Genomic DNA, 17378 nt, shown 5'->3' on the forward strand with positions numbered 1-17378 from the left:
AATCGCATGAATCCACTCACCCTTTCCTTTTGAAATCCACGACATTCCTCATATCAGGATTTTCCTGTTTTGCCTGGTGTTCAATTATCGTGTGCCTTCATTTAACCAAACCGAATGCGACACACTAAACAAACCCAACCGGACGCATGCAACCTTGTTCATGTTCCTTCATTAACCATACCGAAGGAAAATTTTGTTTTCATATTCATTTCTATATTTCCGTTTTTTCCTAGTGTTAAATTACCACGCGCCTTCATTTGACGAAACCAAACCTGACATACATAAACAAACCGAACCGGACACATGTAAGCGAACATAAACAAACACATTACCGAACGTTCACAACCACTATTAAACAAACACGACCTATGTTCGTGTTCCTTCGTTAAACTTACCAAACGAAACTTTTTTATTCATGTCCGTTCACTTATAAACGTACAACCATACACGAACTTTCCTCATAACCAGACATGAGGTTCGTTCAACTCCATCGTGCCTTCATTTAAACAAACCCAACCAAACACACTTAAACAAACACATTACCGAACGTTCACAGAAAATAAACAAACTTCCCGTCTAACCAGACATTTAGTTCGTTTCGTTTACATTCACTATGGCTTGTTGCCAACGGTAACATAACACACACACCTACCCAATAAATATTATTATCACATTCAACCACTTTTCAAAACCCAAATAACCAGAAACCAGAGCTCCAAATCACCAAATTCAAATACTCCAAAATGAGTTCAAGTATCCACAAAACCCCCAAATCAACCACTAAACAATCTTTATTCTTCAACGATTTAGCCCACTCCGGTCACCACCCGCCGATCAGCTTCCGGCAAGTTCACAAATTCCGGCCAATCCGCCGCCGTTTCCGCCTTATGGCGCGAAAACTTTGCAAGTTCAGATCTTCCACCGCCGCCGGTGTTCACGCTCGAAGACCGGTCGGATTTCTCGCCGGAATCTGAGTATCCGGTAGGCTCGCCGGAGCATAATAATAATATTAATAATAATAATAATTTGAACTTGAGAACACCGGCTCGAACGCCGTCTATGAAGCAGTTTTCTACAAGCCCTAATAATAATAATAATAATAATAATAATAATAAGTTGCAGAGTCCGGCGGCGAGTTTGAGCTGGTGGTCGGGAGGTGGGAGGAGTGAGAGTGTGGGTGATGATAAAGCAAAGGCTCCGGGTTCGGGTTAGTATTATTGATAAATGATAATTAGGGTGTGCACAGGTCGGATGGGTTTTGGCAAAAGCCGAACCAAAAACCGAAACTTTGAATTTGCAACAGGTTTTTTAGTTTTCTGTTGGGTTAGGATTGATTTCGGTTTTTCAGTTCAGTTTCGGGTTTTTCGGTTTTTGCCATTCGAACCAAAAAAAGTTATTTTGAGCTAGTCATTTCGTTAATTAATAACTAATAAACTATTATCTAGGGCTGTTTTCGAGTCGAGGCACCTAAGCTAGGCTTGAGCTCGTTTTTGAAGTTAAACGGGCCTAAGATCGAGCCATGGTCGATTTTGGTTCGGTTACAAAAATGAGCCAGCTCAACTCTGGTTGTTTCAAATTGAGTTATTTAGCTAGTTTTGTTAGAGCTTTTATCCATATAGGCTAAAATATTTTAGTTATTTATTCTTTAAATTCGTATAAATTAGTTTAAATAATAATAAAAAAAATGAAAATCTATTAATATAGCTAGGTTTGGTTTTTTCGGTTTTTATTACACCAGAACCAAAACATAACCAAACCGTAAGTTCGATTTTAAAAACTATTTAAAACCAAAATGTCTGGTCTTTTTGCCGGATAGGTTTTTCGGTTTCATGCGCACCAATTATACGAGAGCTTGAGTTCAAGCCCTACCCATTTCGAGCTTCCCTTTTTTAAAGCTCGAGTTGGGTTAGTGAGTCATTTTTTCAAATCTTGAGCTCGGCTCGCTTAATATTTGTAACTAATTTATATAAGCTCTTAGTTATTTTTATATATTTTTGAGAAAAACCCTAATCTTGGCTCGAGCTTGTGTGCAATACCTTAAACGAGCCAAAGCTAGGCTTTAGCTTGGATTTGCTATGTGAAATTAGTACATAGAAATAAAAGAGTTAAAACTTATATACTTGCCCATATTTACATAATGCTATCTCTAGCATTTACTGATTACATTGTGTCTAATAGGTTCAGGTGCGGGTTCTCCGGTGGATGGTGTTGTTCATCGTCAACAAGGGGCTTTGCTCACACTACCTCCGCCTCGGGAGGTTGCACGACCGGATATTAAACGGAATTTTTTGCCTGCGGGTTCTGTTGATGAAGAAGAATGGGTCACTGTTTTTGGGTAATTTCTTATTTTCTAAATTAATTTATGTTTATCATGAACATAATTTTGGGCATAAATCTAACATTATATACTGTGAATTTGCAGGTTTTCACCTGCAGATACAAATATAGTTCTTCGGGAGTTTGAAAAATGCGGTGTAATTCTCAAGCACATTTTGGGTCAAGAGATTCTAATTGGATGCACATTCTTTATCAGGTTATTTCTCAAACCTTTAACTGCAAGTTTCAACTTGTTGCTTGGTGTCCTATATCCGGTTCCAAATTGTTCATATTCATATGCATTTTACCTCCTCTATTTGGCTAGAAAACACGGTTCTCTTTGCAAATTGTTATATTCGGGCCGTGTGGCATACAGTGTATATATCAGTTAATGTCGGATAAAAGTAAAATCATTCAGCTTTCAAGTTTGAAGCCAACATTTTAATGGTTAAAGGACTACTAAACTGCTAAAATGTTGAAACATGATTTTATCCAATATTAACTCTACATTATTATACACCTGTGAACGACAATTAACGCTGCAACGATGATGCAATAAATATATATGTCTCTATATATTTATTGTAGTGTTTGACTGGTTTAACTACTAATCAGAAAAAATAACTTGAACTGAAATAACCGACAAAACAGAATCGAAATAGCCAACTCAAATAAATAATTGACGATTTGTTTCGTTTCTTGTCTAAACCGAAAATTACAGTTAGGTTTTGGTTATGCTTCAAAAACTGAAAAACCTGAACCGCACCGAATCTATTCGCACCAAAACTGAACTCGTTTATAATGTTTGTTATTGGTTTTATGGCTTAAACCGAGCTCATTATTTGGGCCAAAATTTTTAGGCCCAAGTTCATTAGTAAGTGGTTAACAAATATTTTAGGCCGATAGTTTTGGGCCCAATATCACTATTTTGGACCAACTTTTCTTGAACTAAACATTTCAAGCCCAAATGCAACACTAAACATAACCAAACCCATACATATAACCAAAATTTTGGTTTGAACCCAAAATCGACACGCGCACACCCTTAGTGATGAAGTAAAAAAACATTTAAACCAAAATCAATCGCAAGAAAAATGGTCAGCACTGAACAATGAGATAGCTTTAAATTATGACTTTCATGATAAGGAAAGATTGTCGCTTTTTCGCGTGCAGTCCACATTAATTAAGCAGATAAATTTATTTATTTATTTATTTATTTTAGAATTCTTAAGCTAACACTTTCTAAAACTTTGTTTTATTTATTAATGTTATTATTCTTCAGAGTCGATTCGATGCTCAAAAGGCTTTAAGCAAGAACGGGATGCAACTAAACGGAGCCCTAATAATCGGAGTAAAACCCGTTGATCCAATGCAGCGTCAATCTCTTAGTGACAAACTGCATAATCAAGGATTCATGCCAATACCACCAACTACCAAAAAACCCGACCCAATCGCCTTCAACGCATCTACTCGGTCCCACAATCAAAGCCCACATTCTGGTGGAACCATTGCCTCCCCTGCAAAATCAGTGGTTTCCAAAATTGTAGATTTAATGTTCGGTCTGTAATATTTTACATGGTATAGAGCCTTATAGAGATTGTAAAAGACGTTAAAGCGATGTTTACTTGATATGATGTATTTGATGTTGGAATATGACTAAGAGTGTTTTTTTATATATTTGAAGTGTTTATAATGTGTGTGAAATGAAAGAGATGTGCACATGAGTGTGTTTTTGGGTAGGCAAAAACCATTATGTTAGGCAACCACTAAGCATTTGCATTAGGCATAAGTGCCAAACTAAACCTTCCTATATGCTTTTGACCATGTGATTTCCATTGCACATCCATTTAGTTAATGACTACACCAATATGTATATTTTGACTTGTTAATGACTTTACCTATGAACATTTGACTTCAATCAAGTAAACCATTCAACATATATGAACAATTAACAACGTGTACAATTTCCATCGAAGACGATAAAAATTTTCGTCTGGACAGGTGGACATATTTAACATGATCATCTTTCCTTTCGGTTGATGATGTTGATCTTCTTCATCTTTTATCATCCCATTTAATATTGTAGTAGTTAGTTTTATGTTCACTTGAAGTTAACAAATAATAATGAAGTAGACTATAAGGATTTGACTTCTAGAAGTCAAACCAATCAAATTGATGAAAGATTGAAAGGGTTTGAAATTTATTAATTTGTAGTTAGTTATAACTTATATTATATGATAGTGACGGACAATGGTTCCAAATGGTTCCAATACACAATCAGTTGTAGATAGAAATTACGATATTTACATAATACACGTGTACATAATGTTTTGCTGATATAGTATTAGTGAAGAGTCGGATAGACGGTTACATAAAAGAATTATGTATTACAATTAATTAATACAACATATACAAGCGTTTATTCGATTGTTGCAGTCGTATATGTAGAGTGGTTATGTCCATTAAGTGATCTTCATCTTCTATCCTCACATTTGATATTATAGTAATTAGTTTTATGTTCACTTTAACCAATAAATTGAAGTAAACTATAAATATTAAATACTTTGACTTTCAAAGGTCAAACCAATCAAATTGATAAAAAAGCGTTTAAATTTATGCAGTTAGTTAGACTATGTGTAGCGGGTCCACTATACTTGGCCTTATAACTTATATTATATATACATGACATGTATGATTCAAATACATATGTAACCGGTATCACAGATAGAAATTATGAGAATCACATAATACACGTACGATAATTCTTATCTGGTATAGTATTAGAGAAAGGAAGAGAGTGAGATAAACCGTTACATATACGTATAAACATATTATGTATTACAATTAATAAAAAAAAGTGTGATTTATGTGAACATCACCACTTAGATATTTTTGGAGTGAGTTTATGATTATGTATTTTATGTTAGATATTTTTGGTGTGAGTTTTGATGATTGGTTATACCAGTCAAAGCAAAATAATGGGATTGTAACGTGAAAGTATGGAGTTGAAGTCCCATTGCTTGTTGCATTGTGTTGAGAGAATAATATCAGTAGTAGTAACATGGAAGACAAATAGCTATGGTTTAATGTATCTAATAATTTATTGTATTTATTATTATTATTATTTTATATTTCTCTATTCACGTACCTCAATTATTGTACCATGTGCTTGTTCACATGCACGTATGCCCCCCCCCCCCACCCCCACCACTCTTACTCCCTTGTCATGTGTACATACATTGTACTTTCAAGTACCTTTAATTTATTTATTTATTTATTTATTTATTTATTTTATTATTCCATTGTTTGTTTCTAAATGTATTAACAAGAAGTAAATTTAGAGATACTTTATGGTGAAACGGGTTAAATGTATCACATGTTTAAAAGTTACTATGCATTGTGCTGGATATGCGACAGGAAGTTAATTGACAACGTTTCGATTCAATACGGTAATAGTATTGTGGACCTTGTGACACAAGTTTCATTAGCAAAGTTGAATGGCTAAAAAAGTGATAATGTAAGTTGAAAAATTAAAAGTTCATTATCAAAGTTGAATAGTCAAAAAAATAAATACGTGAAACTAAAGTTATCGGTCAAAAAAGTACATATGTGAAACTTTTGTCATGTAGCGTATGTATAAAATAGTTACACTTTTCTCTAATATGTTAAAGAAAATTAGGGTTTACAAAATTTCGTCAGTTAGTTATAACGGTTACAAGACTATCATGGTCTCTCCGGAGTTAACGACTGGCAAGAGCATTGGAAGATGTTTTCGTGAACGATTGTTTTAAACGCTTAATAACCTATCAAAATCGGTTTTGAAGATGTGATAATCAACAACTTATAACAAAATTTAAAAGAAAAAAGAATCAATGAAACCTTCAAAGTTAAGTAAAAGTTGAAGTTCATCATTACAATTTACACATTTGCTTAAATTCAAAGTTAATATTTAATTATTGAAATATACTAGTAGAATACACGTATTTGACCCCCCAACCGACACTTATTTAACGTATGAACTCATAATCATGGAAACTTGTCTTAGCATGTTGATTAGTATCACAACTACCACAATTCAAAGACAATGAGTTACTAACATTTATACTCATTTTTCTTATTTTATACATTCCGTTTATATAATGAAAGACAAACACAATAAATAATTCATACATCGATAATAGTTTGAACCATTTCACATATGTGCTCACCTTGTGGATTATAAAAGGCTAGTTATTAATATTATAATTAGCATATGAGAGTTCTTACTACTGACTTGCATGTATCGTTTTTTATAACGACGAAATTTTGTCATATGAAGACTTAAAACAGTAAAACTAAAGACTTCTTAAAATGGTGTTTTAAAGGCTTTGTCTGTTGTCTTGGACTGCGTCTCTTGCCTTAAAACATGATTTTTTTTGGGTGTATATTTCTTTCTCATTTAATAGTTTGCTTTCTATTAATAAGAACTTTTAGTTATACTATTTATATAACTTTATTTGAAATGAAATACTTTTTTTAAAATTAAAAAATTTATATTTTAATAATCCAAGCTATAATCAAGCTATAATCTATTAACCAATGATAGCTCATACTTATAGATTAACAATAATTTTAACTTTCACTTTTATTGTCAAACATGATCTAAACCTAACTAAGAACTAAACTATCTACACTCTACACGATTACACTTAATGACAAATGATTTTTACGAAAACAATTGTCTGTAAAATTTTCAAGATATTTTTTCATATATGTTAAATTGTCGGTATCAATTATTATCGGTCAACAAACACGTACAAAAGCAATCAATATTTTATATTGAATGCAACATAAATGTGTGTTGGATGAAGGGTAATAATGTGAAACTAAAATAGGTAAATTGTAAGCAAAGTCTTGGAAAATGAAATGATAAGAGATAAGACTTTTGATATAAAAGTTTGAGCAGTTGCATGTGCTATTGAGTGCACAAACATGGACCATGCCGCTTACGTTAGTTAAAGCACCCATTTCCATTTCAATTTTTCAACGTTATATATATATTTTTTAACGACCGACGAATAAAACCCGTCTGTTCAGAAACCCAATAATAAAAGACGACCTGATATATCAAAAGCTATTTCAGTAATTAACAAAATTAACAAAAAATTAGACACAACCAACATTTAGTGGCAGTGGATTCATTACAACGTTACAAAATTCTACAATGAATTTGTTATATCATTTTTTTTCTCTTTTCTAAGATAAAAGTAATCCTCAGTAAAAATGGGAGATTAAAGTAAAACCACTAATCTTAATTCTTAACCCTAAAATTACCACCAAACCCGTCTCCGAGATTCCAGTTGCCTTATACCCTTAAATCCTTAAACCCTTAAATCATATGCATGAAATTCGGTCCCATTTGACGATGAATCAAGTAATCATCCACCCTGTTACATCCGTCAAAGTTAGAAACATGATTAACCATATGCTGCGAGTTACGGAGCTCCATTTGCCGTCGGAGTTCCATAACCTTACGATGAGAGTTCGAATGTTTCGCGGATACAAAAGTCGGGCTAGCAGCCGGTCGGTACTCCGGCATTAACCGACCCGACTTGAAACGGACCCCACACGCGTTACACAACGTTTTAGGGCCCATTGGCCCCCTTCTCCACTGCGGTGTCTTATCAGACCCGCAATGCAAGCATCTTCTAACCGTATTATCATTATTATTATTGTTGTTATTATTATTATTAGAACCGGGACCTTCGGTCCTTTTTAGCGTCGTCTGGTTAATGTCAGAACCCGACGATGACGTTTTGAGTAAAAGGAGGCGGGAGGACCAGTCGCAAGGGGCGGCTCGGGAGCGTTTGCTACGGACTTTACCGTGGACTAAAACGTCATTTTGGAATATAGGTGAGGTGATTCTGTTAGGAGGTGAGGGTTTCGGTTGGAAAACCGGAGTAGTGACGGACGACGACGTGTCGGTGACCGGAGTTTTGTTGGCGGCGGAGATTAGTTGCAGGTTGTGTAAGTCATCACTGGAGAATGATTCTTCGGTGAAGCTTGATAGCCATTCTAGCTCTGCTAAATCATCATACTGCAAAATTGAACGCATAATGACCTAATTAGATCAGTTTTCAGGTCTAATTGCTTAATTAACATGAAATTAAACGTGTAATTGAACATATAATGACCTAATTTCATCAATTTGAGCTTGAATTGGTGAATTAACATGAAATTGAGCACGATAACGTAATAGAATTGATATTAAATGTGTAATTGAACAATTTGAGTGTCCCCTCTTGTTGGGATTAGGGACACTGGATTTGTAGCAGGCCAGGCAGCATTGAAGGCGGCATCGGGCAAGGTTGCTAAACACGAGAGAGCTTGTTTGGAGAATCAACACGTGTTTATCCCCTTCGCCTTTGACACTTTTGGTTTCTTAGCTCCGGATGCTGTGGACCTTTTGAATAGGGTTCAGAAAGTTGTGTATAGTAACGTATCAGCCCATAAGAATCAAAACTTTGTTTTTAGTCGGATTGGGTTTGCTATCCAAAAGGGGTTGCGGCGCAGCTTGTTGCCCGCTTACCTGCCACTTCATTGTAAATCGTTTGGATGTTTCTATAAAGTCCCTAATAAACTGACATTTTGTTTGAGCTTGAATTAATAAATTATCATGAAAATGAACACGAAAACGTAATTGAATTGAAATTTAACGTGTAATTAAACTAATTACACAAATAATGACCTAATTTCATCAGTTTAAGCTCGAATTGCTAAATAAAACGCATAGGTTCATCAACTTGAGCTTGAATTGCTAAATTAGCGCGAAATTGAGCACAAAAACGAAATAAAACTGAAATTCAACGCATAATTTCATCAATTTGAGATCGAATTGCTTAATTAAACGCATAATTTCATCAATTCGAGCTTAAATTGCTAAAATTAGCGCGAAATTGAGCACGAAAACGAAATAAAACTGAAATTCAACGCATAATTTCATCAATTTGAGATTAAATTGCTAAAATTAGAGCGAAATTGAGCACAAAAACGAAATAAAACTGAAATTCAACGCATAATTTCATCAATTTGAGATCGAATTGCTTAATTAAACGCATAATTTCATCAATTCGAGCTTAAATTGCTAAAATTAGCGCGAAATTGAGCACAAAAACGAAATAAAACTGAAATTCAACGCATAATTTCATCAATTTGAGCTTAAATTGCTGAAATTAGAGCGAAATTGAGCATAAAAACGAAATAAAACTGAAATTCAACGCATAATTTCATCAATTTGAGCTCAAACTGCCAAATTATCGCGATAATTTCATCAAACTTATATCGAATCGCCAAATTATCACGAAAACGCAAACGTAACTGAAACTCAACGCATAATAATAATAATAATAATATCAACAAACTGTAAACCTACCGGAACACAGAGTTCATTGCCGGAAAACTGAGAGTCAGATAAGCTATAAGAGCTCATGTTCCCAGACAACTGCGCTTCGCCGCCGGAAACCGACGAGTTCGAGCTGTCAAAATCAGCCGAATTCGCGCCAAATGTCTCCAAATACGCCTCGTTCATGATGACGTCATCGCCGTTAGGATAATCAAGCAGCAAGTCATCAACGGTGAACTGGTTGCATTCTCCGGCGCCGAAGTAGCCTTCCATTGTTAGGGTTTGTGATTATTATTATTATTGTAATAATATTATTATTATGAAATGAGAAGAAAGATGAAAAGAGAGTGTTGGTGGTGTGAGGTATTTGAGGAGTGAAGAGGAAGGGGGTAAAGTGTAAATGTTTTTTATTATAATAATATTTGTATAATGTTATATTATTAAGAATATAAAATATTATATAAGAATCTAATGTCTCAAGTCACTTGCTAGTTCTGTGAAGTTGTTTGCTATTCCTGAATTTGTTACCTTCACTTTGAAATACTATTAATGCTTTTTTATTTTTTCTCTTTTTCTTTTTCTTTTCTTTTCCTTTTTTTCTTTTCTTGTTTTTCTTTCACATGGTTTTCTTTTCATTAGTTATTATTATTATTATTATTATTATTATTGTTTCTCATATACTAATTAAAAGATTTTGGTTTTTTCTCACATTAACACTATTCATTTAACTGATAAAAGTTATATCATGGGTCAAGGTTGCAAAAATCGCTAGACGGATTCTAGACGGCCGATTGCAAAGTTGGGAGTACTCGGTCTTAGTCGGAGAGTACTAGGGGATGGCTCACCGAGAACTCGACCTAGACGGGGATTACTCGTTGAGTACTCGACGCCTAGGGACGATTTTTAGAACCATGCCACGGGTTATGTCCTTTGAGAGAAGATTTTCTCGAGGATGCGGAAATGACTTAGGAACCAGGGATTATACCCTTCGGGAGAAAATTTATGGAGGTTCCAAACCGGGGTCGGCCTCAAGCCAACCTGCGACCACCTAGTTAGATTGAAGATTGTTACCGTTCAAAAGAAAATTAAAGGTATACCATACTCTTTCCTATTTGTGTCGTATCCCATAACTTTTATGTTCTTCTTTTAAAGTATTAGTATAAGTACAATATAACTTTTATGGTTTAGTTTGAATTTTGATGAACTCTATATTTTAGAAGTTTATATAACTATTTACTTGTGTTATGGTTTTGTTTTACATTTTAGAATGAATTTGCGAGTTAATTCAACGTGCATGGGAAGTCCAACGTTTGACGTCTATTTATTGTTTTCGGTTTAAAGGCACTGTCACAATGTGTGGGTCCTAAGTCGACTTAGTTATTCTTTTCTATGTTTTACGTTCTGGTCTAATTTTTTTGAGTTAACATGCCGCAATGTGTGTGCGTGTTTCAATGGTTTTTACGCATACTTTTTGTTTGGTTAAACAGTCTCGTTACAAAACACGATTCTAAATACCAGTTATTATTATTTGTTTAGTTTTATTTAACCTAACACCGCCCTTTCCATTAGTTTATTATATTAGCAAAATGCACAAAAATGGGCTCATTATTTAAAATCATATAGATATTTTGTGTATCCAATATGAACAGGTGAACATGGGTTAATTGATAAAAGTTGATGAGATTAAAAGAATATTGGATGGTTGGTACTATAAAGAAAATGCCAAAGAATCCACACACAATCACCAATGGTTATGGTCCACTAGGTTAGCTGTAATTGAGCTCATTTTCTTCTTGTAACACCTATTTACATTCCTTATTGTCAACATCCATTACCTTATTCAAACGCGTTACATGTTCATGTTTCCAACTTACTTAAGAATCTTCATATTATCATCAAAAAACGTTTGTGTATACCCCACTAGTCATGATACATAGCATAATCACATATTATTATATCCTGACTCAAACCTGATTGGCAACCCGTGGTATTTGAAACATGTAACGGGACAAGTATTCGGGTATGAGATTGGGCATGTGATTTATTAGTTTTAAAAAAGTTTCACGAGTATGAGATTTTTGTTATACCCAATAACGTATGCTAGTTTACCCGAAATATATACCCAAAATCTTATTACATAATTTTCTACAAACCCTAGTCTACTAAATGGTGTATTCTAATACATTTATTACGTGAAAATGAACTTATATCTAAGAGAAGCTCGGTGATATAGACAAGTTTGTGAAGCTTCATTGTTCTCTCGGACTGCCTGCGTCTGGATAGAAAGACCCTATGAAGCTTCATTATTCTATCGGGTTGACTTTGTGCCTTTCCCGCGCAACCTAGGTGGAAGGCGAAGGTCTCTTGCTAGGGGTTTGAGCCATGAGTGAGATGTACATGCCAAGGGACAGTCTCACGTAGACAATCTCTATGGGACGTAGTCGGTAATGCGGTAGACAGTTCCTCAGTCAGGAAGGAGATCGACTCCCGAGTGTAAAGGAAGAAGGAAGCTTGATTACAAGTGAAGTCAAATACATTTGATCATATTATCTATATTTTTATGATATGAAGCATTAACTTGTTTTTTGGATTTATATCATAGTGAAAGTTGATAAGATAATTATTTTATATCTATATAAAAGTATATAGTGACATAGTTGCACAACATATATAACACAAGAAGTAATTATTATGAACTTAAAGTAAAGCTATGGGTAAGAATTTAAGAAAATAATTGATAACACTAGTTTTGTCTTGGGAGTAGTGTATTTGTTTAATGTGTGAAAATGTCTACTTACTAAAAAATAATAATATTGTAATGTATCACTATGCACTGCAATCGTGGGAAGGTTAGATCGAGACCGTTTGGTTAAGTTGAGCTGTAATCGTCGTGGTGTAACGTGAATCTGCATATTAGCAATGGACTACTAATATTAAATAAAATAATTAAACCAAGGTTATTGAATAAATATCGTGCGTGTTGGAAGGATTGGTGTGACTTTGACCGTGTTGAACGTCAAACCATTGTGTTTAACATGCTATTTTACAAATTTGGGCAATTAACATTCTAGTTCAATGATATTAGCGTCATGATTAAGACTTGTGATCTTATGGTCTCGTGTTTAAAACCTAACTTAAAGGGTTTCTTGCAGTGGTGGGTTTCTTCATTGATGGTTTCATGGGTGAGTAAGACCAAGAGTGTTCAAATCCATATGAACATTTGATATCCTGTCTCAGAAAGACTTACTCGGACTTCACACAAGAATCTCCATCCCTAAATTATGAGAAAACATAATAGGATTTCGCTAAGCAAGAGACTCACTGTGTATCCATATATTTTGGTTAATTAGATATGTGAGATGTAAAAAATGAGAGATACATTTAAGAAAATGTGAATTTTAGTTAAATTATAGGGATGTAGATCAAGAACATATTATGAACGCTCTAAGACACGAGACTTTGATGACACGAGCTATAATTGTGACGACAAGAGCTGCAATTATGATTAAAGGTGGAGTTGTGACAAAGCCACAAAGACAAGGGGCTCAGCAATAAGTCAATGACAAACAAATACAATCCATGTGGATGTTAGTGAGTTCTAAAATCTTGAAAAAAAGCGGAAGAAAATATACAAGTTCGGTATACAATGGGGTAAGAAGTGTGACAATGACCAACCATGGTTTGACGGGTGTAGCGGAGAAGGGGGTGGCAAGGACCACAATACAATAAACTAAAAATAAAGAAACATTCGACTTTAAAAGAACGTAAAACAATGAAACTTTTATCAAAATGCTATAAATAGAGTACGTATAATACGTTTTAAAACCCTAAAAGACCCGACTTGCAACTCCAACCCGTATATATAATAAGTTAATAACCTATTCTATAACGAATATCTTCATCTACTATTTTCAAGTTGTAGGTTTTGAAAAGATTTTGGAACTCCCCAAATATCAAGAGTTGACCAACTTAGGTTATACAAAATAAAATCATAAAGTTGACTTTAAATTCTTTTAAATTGCCTCGAGTGTATCATGTTGCACCTACTACGTACGTATTATCTAATTGACCCCTTGGTGGTGGTGTTTATTATTTCCAATATTATTATATCTACTAATTACTTGAACATAGTGATAATAATTTATATAATATCAATTAATATATTTATTTATTTCTTTTAATTGTCAACTTATAAAAGCTTAGACCATTTGTAATGCATGAGCGTTACTCATATCATATCGTATTTTTCATCTTTATCTTTGTAATTTAGCTAATACGCATATTCTTTTTAAATTTTGTACATCTTTTATAAAACTTCCACGCTTCATTTCAAATATATCTCTATTCAATTAAATTATTATTATTATTATTATTATTATTATTATTATTTCTTTCAATCACAAAATACGAGGTTAGAGAAATGGAGAATAAAATGAGTTTCAAACATAGAGTGATGCCAGAGTCCCTAAATTTCATCTTAATTTTGAGGAACGAGATGACATGAAATTACACGTGAAAACCTCTTTTTTTTTCTCAAATAATAAGTATAACTTTATTATATAGAATCTAACATATATACTTACACATAAGGGTTTCTCCACATACGCGTGTGAGCTCTACGCTACCGGTAAGGCTTGATATGAAATTATTGGGCTTTATCCAAACACTAAGGATGGGGAACAAGTTCGAAGTACTAGTGTATGACCATGTTCATTGCATCTAAAGTTACTCTTGGAAGGACTCCAACAATATTAATATTGTTTTTATATTATACACAAATAAAAAACAAAGCTAAGAAATGATATTGAAGTATTTTTATACCAATTGCATTTAGTTTTGATCAACTAAACTGTTAAAATAAATTGAATAATGTAAATATTAACAAAGTTTATTGGAGATTATAACATTTAATAAATAATAAGATTAATTAGGTTGTATACTTATATCTTGATTGTTTATAGGAAATAATAAACAAGTAAAAATAATATAAATGACAATGGGATCCGACTAACCACGTGAGAGGGGGTGAGGGGTTGTTGTCAGCCGTCATGTGAGATTGTTTGTTTGTATAATGTATTTTTTTTCTCCATTATTGGACATTATTACTAAATTAATGTTTTTAATATTTTATAACGGGCGTTTTAATGTTGTTTAATATTTTATTTTTTTCATCACTTTTTCCCTGTTTATATTTAATAAGATAATGGACAAATATGGGTTCAATTGAACCAATTTTATACATAGTATGTTGGCTAAATAATAATGAAAAAGGTTATGTATCATAGTTATCACAATAACTATTAATGCTAGCCTAAAATCTATATTCACATATTATACATCAAGTTATACAAATGGGAATTCATCGCGACCTAATTCAAGTTGGACTTAATCAAACTCGAACATAATGTAAATCGCATATCATGTCGTTGGCTTGGAAGATATGAGTAGGACTCGAACATTTAACTTTTCTAAAAAATTATTTTGGGCCATGTGAATTTTGAAATGTGAAAATAATTTGCTGGTCTGACAAATTTGGGCTGGATAGTTATAAGTAAGTTTAAAATTGGGCTTTAGCAATCAGGCCTGGTGACTGGTGTTGAAGTGTTGTTACGTGATATGGGCCCATTATCAATTTGATTGTTGGTAGAGGTGTACAAAACCGGTTTTTCCCCAAAACCGGTTTGACCCAAACCAGTTCGGTTTAGAAACCGGTTTTAGCGTAGAACAAGTCGAACTAATCCAAACCGGTTTGGTTTAGAAACTAGAATCGGTTTAAAGCCGGTTTAATTGTGAAATGGCCAAACCGGTAGTTTAGTTCGGTTTGAGAACTGGTCTGACCGAAACCATTTTAGATATGAACGGTGCGGTGCGGCTTTCGGTTAACTGGTTCTGGTCCGGTTTTTTAACACCTCTAATTGTTGGAACGTAGTTGGTCCTAGAGGCGAATTATCGAACACATGTTTTCATATTTCGGTATGAAAGCATATCAGGGATATCAATTTAATCAAGGTAATGGGCGAGAGAAAATGTACGATTCCATAACTGTGTTATGTATCACAACAATACACTATGTACAAGTATATTATGTATTTCTCGAATTTCTCAACATTTTTTATTTCTCACTTCAACATGCATTCATTTCATGACCAATAAAATGCTGAGAACCGTGAGAACAGGATTAGTTGTCATATACGTGGGAGTGGTAGATTTTGTCTATCCAAAGCTCTCGTAGAAGGGCTTATAGCCATGTTAGTTCTGCAACTGTATCAACCCAGAACCTAATATTCTGATTCAGTGAATGACATGGAAAGCTATCTTATGTTTCCGTGCGGTCCAAGAAACAAGGTTAGAGCCCAAGTAGAGAAATCCTCAGTTGGACCGAAGGTTTATCTGAACACTCGTCTCTCGCATATTAGCTAGTAACTAACCCTAAACACCAATGGCTCTTGATGTAACTAGTCAGATAGACTTATCTAGTCTGAATTTTTTTTAACATCATTTGTGTGAAATAATGTTTGTGAATCAATAGGTAACTAGAAAAGATAGGAAAAGTGTCTTTACAAGTATTAGTTGACAAAATGTGTCATATGTGTCAACTTCATGTCTCACTAGTTTGTCTTATGAACACCCTTCTCTAACTTTTATGTTTGTTTTACATTATGATGCATCTTTTTATTTTATTTCCCACTCATAAATCCACTAACTAGATTTTCTCATTTATAGATTCATCTATTTGTTTGTTGTTATATGCTTTATATTTGCCAAAATCTTACATTGGCTAAATGGATTGAAAGGGTAAAATTAAACATACAAACTGTCAATATGAACACAATCCAATGTGTTTTAAGCAAGTTGAAGTTTTATCGACAAAATGTGAGTTGAAGGGATACATCGTTGGTTTGGATGCGTGTCCAACCCAGCCTATATTGGGCTTGAACCTTAACCGATAGAAGATCATGGTGAGACATGGAGTACATGTGACCAGACTGTGAGAAGTAAAGGCATGGGACGACATTTATTCCATGGACATGCAATTACTTCACATGTTCAGATGGTAAGTCTTGTCACGAAAATGAGTATGCATACCTTGTTAGGGAAAATGCTAGAATATCTATGTTATTGCCGATTTTTTTATCCCTATCCTAAAAAATACTTATTTTCATGTTAGAGATCGGTAACAAAAAAAAATAAAAAGCCTTTGCTCCCATCATGACAAAATCTTCTGTTGCAACATACAACTCATCTTAGGTACTCAACGCTTTGTATTCGTGAATAATCGTGATTCATTTCCAGTAGTATCCCAACATGAAATTGTATCATCACGAGTAGAACATATATAAGACGATGTTGATTCAAGAGAGACGTTACGTAAATAATCAAGATGCGTCAAAAATGTGCTAATCGTGTCGATACCAAGACTCTTTTGAGTTAAAAAAAAGGGTTGTATTTTAAGTAGAACTAAATGAAGTGAGAAGAGGGGGGGGGGGGTGTTAAAAGGGATTTTTTTTTGAATATTTCTAGCAGACAAATGTCACAAAAGTTTTTGGAAATGGGAAATGAATACATCAAAAACCAAAAAATATAAAAGAAAGAGAGAAAAACATAGGCGCATGCATAGATCATCATCATGGTGTTATCTTTACTTACCTGCTCATGCTCTTTGTCCTTATTTTATGAACCC

At 33.9% G+C, this 17378-nt stretch overlaps 1 protein-coding gene and 1 pseudogene across 2 annotated transcripts; one reads left to right on the plus strand and one right to left on the minus strand.

Moving 5' to 3' along the window:
• The first annotated feature begins 649 nt into the window (after window positions 1-649).
• On the plus strand, window positions 650-4102 carry LOC143597592 (nuclear pore complex protein NUP35-like; annotated as a pseudogene). The gene is made up of 4 exons (XR_013146936.1): window positions 650-1207; window positions 2179-2335; window positions 2423-2533; window positions 3599-4102. The product of XR_013146936.1 is annotated as a nuclear pore complex protein NUP35-like (transcript).
• A 3331-nt stretch (window positions 4103-7433) lies between these two features.
• LOC143597594 (GATA transcription factor 9-like) lies at window positions 7434-10089 on the minus strand. The gene is made up of 2 exons (XM_077076063.1): window positions 9728-10089; window positions 7434-8392 (listed from the first exon to the last, which is right to left on the minus strand). Exons 1-2 carry the CDS (start codon window positions 9968-9970, stop codon window positions 7685-7687), a joined length of 951 nt encoding a protein of 316 aa, XP_076932178.1. The 5' UTR covers window positions 9971-10089; the 3' UTR covers window positions 7434-7684.
• Window positions 10090-17378: the final 7289 nt, after the last annotated feature.

Source organism: Bidens hawaiensis, unplaced genomic scaffold, assembly GCF_021521415.1.
Source record: "Bidens hawaiensis isolate Kalapana, Puna unplaced genomic scaffold, B.hawaiensis_p1.1 tig00048632_1, whole genome shotgun sequence".
NCBI lineage: Eukaryota > Viridiplantae > Streptophyta > Magnoliopsida > Asterales > Asteraceae > Bidens > Bidens hawaiensis.

Excerpts from the sequence above, each read along its gene's own strand:
- LOC143597594 (XM_077076063.1), bottom strand. The coding sequence starts at position 9,970 with ATGGAAGGCTACTTCGGCGCCGGAGAATGCAACCAGTTCACCGTTGAT. Across the intron at positions 8,393-9,727 it reads GCAATGAACTCTGTGTTCCG|TATGATGATTTAGCAGAGCT; the intron begins GTAGGTTTACAG and ends TCAATTTTGCAG.